At 40.6% G+C, this 9,662-nt stretch overlaps 1 protein-coding gene across 5 annotated transcripts in view; it reads left to right on the forward strand.

Moving 5' to 3' along the window:
• LOC105025494 overlaps positions 1 to 9,345 on the forward strand; it is a 9,928-nt gene extending 583 nt beyond the window's left edge. Inside the window, exons 2-6 of one of the 5 annotated variants that reach the window (XM_010896208.4) lie at positions 6,687 to 6,828; positions 6,918 to 7,315; positions 7,444 to 7,672; positions 7,929 to 7,984; positions 8,137 to 8,215. In XM_010896208.4, coding sequence (XP_010894510.2) covers positions 6,687 to 6,828; positions 6,918 to 7,315; positions 7,444 to 7,672; positions 7,929 to 7,942 — 783 coding nt within the window. In that variant the 3' untranslated portion in view covers positions 7,943 to 7,984; positions 8,137 to 8,215. Of the gene's footprint in view, positions 1 to 6,686; positions 6,829 to 6,917; positions 7,316 to 7,443; positions 7,673 to 7,872 lie in introns of all 5 variants that reach the window. The other 4 variants (XM_010896205.4, XM_010896207.4, XM_010896206.4 and 1 more) reach the window with 4 other exon arrangements.
• Positions 9,346 to 9,662: the final 317 nt, after the last annotated feature.

Here is a 9,662-nt window from a genome sequence, read left to right on the forward strand (position 1 = left end):
GTAATTTTCTAATTGGGCACTCGCTAATTGGCCAATAATACACTACATTATAAACCATGTGGTGTATGCCACGGGTGTGACGTCACATCACTTTTTGTTTCTCTAATTGCGTTGGTAAACCGTTTATAATAGCAGTAAGTCATCTCAATGTTTATGGCATATTGCTAAGCAGTTTCAGGCTTCGAAGTATCATGCCTAAAAACAGCTGTGGTATATTAGCCTTATATAACACACCCTCCATCCTTTAATTAGAACACTGAATGCTGATTGGCTGAAAGCCGTGTTATATTTATACCACAGCCACATTTGTACTTTTCCAATTGCTTTAGTAACAGGTTTCTTATAGCAAGTAGGCTAGACACCATAGAGTTTTGTAGTATAATCACTATCAATATGCCATGGCTGAGGGCTGTATCGAGGACTCTGCATTGTGCATCAGAAAACACCTTAATGGTTGTATGTTGGGAATATACCCCACCCTTTCATGTTTAAATGTCAACTGGGCTACATTCGGTTAAAAAACATAGGCCTACTCTTAAACGTAGCAGATATAAATTATATTAATATAACAGACGTGGTTCTAAATTTTTTTATGTCAGAGAGGCATATTTGTTCTGCACAGTATATATATAAATGAACATTCCAGAAAACATACAATTGTACAGAAGGCTGCTCTGCTTCAACCCTCCCATAACAGGTGAATCAGTAGACTAGACAAGCAGAAGGATTCCCCCCCACTTAACCGGGCCATATTGTGATTCCCAATCCAGCTCCTCTGCCGTACGTTTGGATCAGAGTGCCCTCCAATGTTGTGTGTTGTTGACAAGAGCATGACTAACAGAGTGTCGAGGCAATGAATAAACGCATATGCTTCAGGTCAAGTCATGTTCCACTTTTAAATAATATGTCAAGCATGAAAATCAATTGAACACATCCATCGTCTTGATTTAGAAGAACTTAAACTCAGTAACAATTAAATGTTGAATTTTACGTCTACTTGATCAGTAACGACTCACAAAATCAGTTCGGAATGCACGTGTCGTAGTTATTATTTTCAACTGTTTCCCCTGCTGATCTCATTCGTTGTGTTGGCAGTGTGTTTGGTATCATAGTCCTGGTGCATTGTAAAGTGCTACCCCAATGGGTCTTTTGGATTTTCTTGTACATTGGAAGCCAAGATGCTTCCGTACACTTCTGAATTAATTATGCTGCTGCAGTCATTCGTTACATTATCAATAAAGATGAGTGGGCCTACATGTCCATACCATGACACTACCTTCACAGATGAGGTGGCATGTTTTGGGTCATCTGCTGTTCCTTATTTCCACCCACTATTTTGCCTTCCCATCACAAGGTTGTTGGTGATTCCACTGACACTTATTTTACAATTATTTTTTCACAGGTCTGGTAATTTTTCTGTCATGAACTGCTGTTGTTTTCCTTGGCCGACTTAGTCTCTGGTGATTGCTGAAGACGCCAGTGGTTTCTTTCTTTTTCAGGACATTCCAAAGTGTTGATTTGGCAATGCCCAACATTTGTGCTATGGTTCTTATTGAGTTCCACTCTTCTTTTAGAATCCAAATCACTTGCTTTTCATTCATAGGCAGCTCCCTAGTCTTCATGTTGGATTATGCCTACTGACATCAAACACAGACCCAAAATGGAAAAGCAAATTATAGAACTGAGACTACACATTGACAGCTTTTTTATGTGTGAACAATCAATTTCATCGAATGCTGTCATACACATCTTTGGTCACAACTTTACGATGACAGTGGAAATCCATTTTGCACTCTGGGGTGACAGAACTTCACATTAAGGTTCAGTGATGTCCGGGTCTGGAAGGTGTTTGACGTCATCTTGGTGTTCATGATACCACTCTTGAATATGCGTAGCAGTGTGTATGGGGGCATTATCACCCTGGAATATTGGAACATCAGTAGGGAACAGTGTTTGCACTAAGCAAAAGGTTTTGTGCTCCTTACACCAAGTTATGTGTGTATTTCTATTGGTCTTGGATACAAGTGACTTCCAAATTGCAGACTGGCACCCTTGAAAAAAAATCCAGTTTTGGGAAACTCACAGCCTACAGTCTTTGTTGAGACTGGATCATGGAGGTGCTGTTTCAATTCTGTGGTAATTATTGAGGCTGTGCTTTTGGAGCAATGAGCCACTATCCTGTAAAGTGCATTTGTCTATACCTTTCGGGCAGCTTCTACGTGTGACCACTTTTCCTCTTTGCTGATTCGTTTCGTCATTTTTCAACATATGCTGTCATGATTTCTGAGGCTGTTCCCCTTGACACATTAAATAATATTACAGTTGCTCCTGCAATTCAGCCTCTTTGGAACTCTCATGTTGCTTTGAAAACTATCAAAGTGCTAATTGTCAGACCTCTTTTATTGCTGACATGAACTGTATGTACCACTGTTAATCAATGTTTGTCACTTCTGGGTACATTTCTTAAATGTGATTTAGTTACTTCAAAGTACCTAAAGAAAACCCAGTCCTTTTCCATTTGATGTTTCTGTTCTTTTGTGTCCCCCACAGATTGATTGCCAATTTGCATTACATACACTGCAACATTATGCAGTGATCTCTCATGTTCCAATATTCCAGGATGATAATGCCCCCATACACTGCTAAATAAATTCAAGAGTGGTTTTATGAACGCCAGGATGACGTCAAACACATTCCATGGCCTCCCCAATAATCAGATCTGAACATCATTGAACCTTTATGGTAAGTTCTGGAGCACAGAAGGAAGTGGATTTCCGCCTCCCACGTCTTTCAAAGAACTGGAGGAAATTCTTAAAGAATTATGCAATATTCCAGTATACACAGTTCAGGTTTTGTATGACAGCATTCCAAGGAGGATTGGAGCTGTTCTGAAGTCAAAGGTTGGCCATACACCCGATCAGATCCTTATTGTTAATATATACGTAGGTGTTTTCTGTTATTATGTTCACCCCATTCTACGTCTCTTGGTCTGTTAAGACAAGTTCCAGAATTCATAGTGAACAGATAATGCCTCCCTAACAAAATTATGTTTTTTAGAAGAATGAAAAGACACATTTTATATATTATGTGGTGTTTGTAGTAAGTAAAAACAAAGTGTACCCACAAAACTAACTCAAGTTATTCCAAGAGAACTTGCAGTAATTCCAACAATGAGTCTATTTGGATAAATCTCTACCAGGTTTGCACATCTGGACACAGCAATTCTTTCAGATTCCATGCAAAATTGCTCAAGTTGGAGGGAGACTTTTAGTGAACAGCAATTTTCAACTATTTCCAAATATTCTCAGTTGGACATAGACTGGGCCACGCCAGGGCATTACATTTTAGTTTTTAAGCCTTCAGTCTGGCTTTGGCTGTATGTTTGGGGTGGTTGTCCTGCTGGAAGATGAATTTTCTCCCTTTTTCCTGGTAACTTGCAGGTTTTCTTCCAGGATTTCCCAGTATTTTGCTGCATCCATTTAGCCCTTTAACCTCAGAAAATGTCCATGTCCCTACCCAGAGAAGCATCCCCATAGCATGATGCTGCCACCATGCTTCAGGCTATTGATTGTGTTCTCAGGATAATGTGCAATGTTACCCTTGTGCCAAAGATAGCGCTCAAAGTTAAGGCAGGTTTGTCTTTTCAGACCATTGAATCCTCTTCAACTTGGTCTCACAGTCTCCCAGATGTCTTCAGTTTGATGGGAGTTATTTTCTTTTTGACAGTCTTCCATAAAAAACACTTTTGTGAAGCACCTTGACTGTTGATGCCGTATTCAGCTGTGACAGTCTCTCTTTTTTATAGTTGTCAGGCCATTTGGTGGCCTAACTGAGTTTTGCCCTTCTCGCCCGGATACTCTGTTTTTAATTTTTGTACATTTATCAAAATATCCGCTGATATAGACTCAAATACATTCAGTTGCGCTGTCAATCAGGGATGACTGCAGCTATCAACATACTGACTTGTAGCACAATTGGTAAAACTCAGAGGCTTTGTGAAATGAACCAAAACATGACAAAAAAAACATCCCTGATTTTGCTGTCCCTTCAGTCCATACTGGTGTGCCTATCACAAAGAGCACGTCTCTGTGAGTTCAGTTTCATTTAGTGTGCATGTGCCTTCCCAAGATCACAACCAAACAGATCATTTTCAGCATCGTAGGATGCCGTCACGTCAGCATGGACAAACACTCCTGCAAAACATTTCTGTCGCTTTGTAGAAATAGTTCAAATGAAGAAATAACGTATTAGTTATTTAACCACATAGGTTGTTTTTTTTGTTTTTTACAACAAATTCTTCAAAGCCATAGTCTGTGGGGAAATGTACGAGGGCAAAAGGACCAATTTGGGTTTACTGTATTTCTCAGAGACAGAAAAACGTAACTTTTGATTTGGCAGTTGGGGGATTATAACTAGATATAATTCGGACAATGGTCAGTTGCCTAACCTCTAGGCCATCTTGCTGCTCTTTTCGAGACAGTGGGGATGGGTGTACCTACTAAAACAGGCCACTGAGTGTATATTTACATTAACGTGTATATAACCTTTTGTTGTAAAATATTTCATTTTGTAGTAGCATTGCAAACTCACTGTACACTAGGCCTATTCATTTATGTAGGAAGTGCAGCATCCAATCTATCACAGATGTTAGCTCTGTGTTCTCCATCTACAAAGCTTGTATAACTTGTTGTGACAACTGTCACATGAACACTGAATTGCTCCTACAAAAACACTACTGTTATTAAAAAATTCTCACCATGTCTGAAAGTGACCACCCGGTCTCAAACTCAGTAACCAATCAAAATGTGCCTTTTTTGAGGAAGAATCATTGCTCGGCTGTTTCAGTGGGTGCTGCCAATTGTCACCCTTATGTTGTCTTATAAACCAATGATTTGTTTGAAAGTTTTGACTTTTCAAGTGTAAGGAGATTTAAGATGGATGATCATGTTACTGTTGTTCCCCTTAAGGATTAAAGTAGGCTATTAATCAAAGTTATTTCACTATCAGAGGGATGCATAAAGAAGACTTAATACAATGGAACTGCTGACATTCTGGGGTTAATGTGGACAGGCTTTTTGGAAGCTTTGCCTTGTAGAAATGTTTGTTGTGTACACTTTTAATAAAATGTAATAAAAATTCCAGGACCTGGTAAATAATATCAAGTTAATTAATATTCAAATTGAAAATGCATCATCGTAATTTTTTTGCTGCATCTCTTCAAATATAATGTGGCATACAACAACCCAACTTGCACAGTAAAATGATTGACTAAACATGATTCAATTTGCATATTAATGAGTGAGATAACAGATTATAATATTTGGCTTTTTTCCCCTTTCCCTTCAGAGAGCACATTTCGGGCATTTTATTTTCCTGGAATAGCCGATAGCTTTGAGAAAACAAATTGATATCTTTCAGACTATTACACTTAATTTTAATAAAATATTCATCAAATCCTTTGTATTGACATTCAGATTTCTGAGTGAAAAAAATATCCTATCTAATTAATCTCACCAATAATGCTGCTGCCTAGCTTTTTTGGTATGTTCTTAATGGCAGTGTTCTAGTTATTTGAGTTTTTATCCTCATTGCTACATATGTTTTTCACAGCTTTTTGTAAGTCAGTTACCATTTTCTGTCAGGTGACGCATTTTTAACCTGGAAATTGTTTTTTGATATGCATGTTCTATTATCAGCACTCTTTGTTCTGTTGTATCCACTTAAAGCTGCATTGTGTCCACATGATCATCCATCAGATATCTCTTCAGCTAAAAGAAAAGTGCCACATTCTAAACCAATCATTGTCCCTGAAGACAAAATAAGAGTGTAAGAGTGGCAACTACTTCTAGCCTATTAAAACTGAGCAGTCCACCCCCCCTCTCAAACAGCCTGCTGCAATCCTGACCCTCATTTGGATTGGAATTGGTGGTGATCTGTGTGTGATAGCCTTCTTTTTGAAAGAGCTTGGTACCTTCAATGGATTGATCATGTGACGGAAGTTCACTATTAAACAAGCTTTCCAGAACTACTGTATTTTCTTAACCGGTTGTTCTAAATGCAGCGTTTGCCAGCCAAAAGACTTCTGTGTCAATTTCGTGTCACATATATTATATGCACTACATCATTACCAAACCCGTTGGATATGTTAATTTTGCACGGCCCGCTGCCCTGGGTGGGTGGAAATATTCCTTTAGGCAAGGAGTTAAAGTTCATTAGCCGGAATTCAAATTTCCAGTGACATGGCCCATCTTGGCTATGTTTGCAGTACTGAAAATGGCTCACTTTCATGGTTTACTGAGGTAAGACAGTAATTTGGCTTATATATTTTGCACATATTAATATTGACATATACAGCCCGAAGTTATACAGCAGAGGTTTAGAGAAAAGTTGGGTAGTATCAGATGTCAAACTCAACTCTGGACCTCAAGGCCGGTAACACTCAATGTTTTCATTTGTAACTCTCTAACCAGGGCCTTATTCAGACCTAGGGCACCAGGTGGGTGACATTAATGATGAGGTAGAGCAGGCTCTGGACCTCGTAGCGTAAGAGTTCAGTACCCTTGGTCTAGAGACTGCTTGATGTCACAACAAGGTCTCTTAAAATTAGGAGATCAAGGCAATGAAAACATTAGATAGTTTCTTAAAAATGAACTCATCAGTCATCTCCATTTTTCCTACCTTGACAGACGATGAAGATGGAGATGGACGCGTACAACCCTTCCTACACTGCGGAGCTTCAGTTCCTAAAGTCGCGGGTTCGGGAGCTTGAGAAGGAGAAGGCCGAAATAGTAGCTGACAACCAGCGGCTGCAAAACATGCTAGTGAAGGGTGAGCATTTCTTATTTTATTATTCAACCCTGAATTGATGACATTCTCCCATGCGTGTTTATTCTTTCCTTTATGGTGTCGTCGCCCAGAGATCCCTGGCCTGCTCTCCACCATGTGGCAAACTCTGGGCCAAGCAAACCAGCCCCCCCACCCTGCCGCTTCACCACAGGCGGTCTCCACAGCAACAGGGAGGGGTGAGAGCTACATGTATGCGCACCACTCGGTTTCGGGTCACTCCGGCCGCGGGTTCAGTCCCCCGCTCCATCATCAGCCAATGTCCAACCGCTCAGCTATGACTCTGGACGACATGAACGGAAGCGTGTCCACCTTCGGTCCCGAGGTCGATGTCAGTGAGCACGGCGTGGAAGAAGACTTAGAGCTGAGTAACATCACAAAGGACAGCGACTCCCACAGCTCGCTGTGTGGCATAGCAACCAACCTACCCAGGACCTGCTCAGAGACACACTGTGTCAGCGTGACTGGCCATGTAATAAAATGTTCTGTTGCTTCCTTGTTCATTTTCGCCACCATTAACACCACTCCCCTCCAAAGATTATGGAGGTCTACGTTGGTTCTTGTTATATTTGCTCTGTCTCTCCCTAATTTCCTGTGCAGGTAAACCAGGTGGAGGTATATCCAGGTTCTGGGGTTTTTTGTGAAATGCGGTCCTGGCATGCAGCCAATCAGACTCAGTCTCCCACAGTGATGGCGCGCACCCTGTTGCTGGGCGTGTTTGACATGGACACCCTGCTGAACAGCAATCTACGAGGCGGGCGGAGCCGCAGACCAACGTTTCCCAACCACCGCACTGCCCTCGACCCACAGAAACTCAACGCCATCTATAGTATGTGTGTTTTCAACTCATTTCCTGATCACTGCCTATACAATTTTCATGTCTTACATAGCATTTTTGTCCTATTTATTTTGAAACAACTCACTGACTTTTTTGATCATTATACAATTGTCTTGTCTAGTATGCTACAGATGCAATTCAGTTTTGTGATGCTATTTTATCTCAAAATCACTTAACCCATGCATTGTTAGTTTGCGCTTGAGTGCTGTGCAAAAAACCCCCAAAAAAACTGCAACATGTATGAAAGGAAATGATGATTGAGAGGTGTGTGTGGCAGAGGCAGCCGGGCTCATTTCCGATCCGGTAAGCCCCGTTCATTCATCATCATTTTGTTTTTAATGGCCTGACAGCTCTGGCAATGCTGAAAAACTGCTGTATCCCTCACCGCCACTCCTGTGCCATCCTTCCTCCTCCTCCTCCAACTGTTGTTGCACTGTCGCTCTCTCCCTCCGCAGATGCCACACTGGCCCGCTTCCCGTTGGCCAGGAAAGGACAGATTGGCACCGGCATCAACTCCAAGCTGTCTGAGCTCCGGTTCCGATCCAGGAGAGCCAACCGGGAGTCTACTTTTCTATGAAGGACTTTGTCTGCTCACGAGCCCGAGTTGTATTAAATCAGTGTTTTATTACATTTATTTATTTGAAAACATTTTGTCACATGAACTGTTAAATTTGTTGTCAGGCACTGTTACAACGCCAACTCTCGCCACTGATCGACAGCCAGCGTTGACACAGGCAAAATTTCACACGATTTCACAGACTTATTTATTTTTTTAATTCTAACTTGACTCATGCCACCGAAGTCTGCCAGCACATAAACGTGTAGCACAGCGAGAGACCGGAAGGGGCGACCTGCCAAACGGCCTATTCCCTTTTCACCATCGCCTACAAGTTTAACACACGTGGCAGTTCAGACTATTGACGTGATGCAAGAGAACCGTGTCAGTTGTACTGAGAGTGGGGAGCACCAACGCATGCAGCTCCAAATGTCTCACGTCTTTCCTCACTCTGGTGTCAGGTGACTGTGGATCATATCAGCACTGGCATAGGATGCTGTTTGCTTGTTGTTTTGAAATGTTTGACAGTGACTTGTTGGCCTAGGCATAGCCAGGTGTTGTCATTCGTGATTAAGAAATGAATTCATTTTTAGGCATTGTGGAGTTCCACCTCAAAGTTATTGTTTGCAGATAATCTAAATCAAAACCTAGTTGACCTAATAGTGGTAGCACGAAAACAAATAATTACGAGAGACTGTTGCGGCAGGGTACAGTAGCCAAGCAGACAAGGTGAACAAACCCTTTCGTTCTGTCCCTGAGCAATATGGTTAAACCTAATTGTTTCCTGGTCGTTTCTTCAGAAATAACCTGTTCTTAACATATTTACCTTTTAAAATAACAGAGAAATGCAAATGTGTGCTGTTGGAAAATCTTGACTTGTTAACAGTAAAGGATAATGGGACAAGCTTAACTAGTTTTCTGTCTATAACAATTCCACTAAATGTAACTTTGATACAAACTTATTTACAAATAAGGCCTATTTCTAGTTTTTATTAAAGTCCTTAAATTGTACAATGGGTATGTAATCCAGCACAGAAAATGGGTGAGTTTTTTAGTTGTTTTGAATGGAAAGGCAAAAAAAACACATGGAAAAATATTATTTTTGATGTTATTCATGGCATAATAGTCTTTATAAAACTTAAACATTTTGCTTAAGCTAAAAGCAAAAGTACATAGCTTATAATTATCCTTAGGCTATAAACACTAATGCTGGATTTTCTTTCTCACAAAGGCAGTTATCCAACTGGCACATTGATTTGATCTGTTACTGGATAGCAATTTGTCCTCTCAGCTGTCCGTCAACGTACTGCTCTCATTTACTGAGAATTGAAAACCACAGCTACAGTACACTCCATAAGTATTGGGACAGTAAAGTCTTTTTTACTTTTGCTGTATTCTCAAGGAATATGAAAATACGATTAAAAG

Source organism: Esox lucius, chromosome 6 (genome assembly GCF_011004845.1).
Source record: "Esox lucius isolate fEsoLuc1 chromosome 6, fEsoLuc1.pri, whole genome shotgun sequence".
NCBI lineage: Eukaryota > Metazoa > Chordata > Actinopteri > Esociformes > Esocidae > Esox > Esox lucius.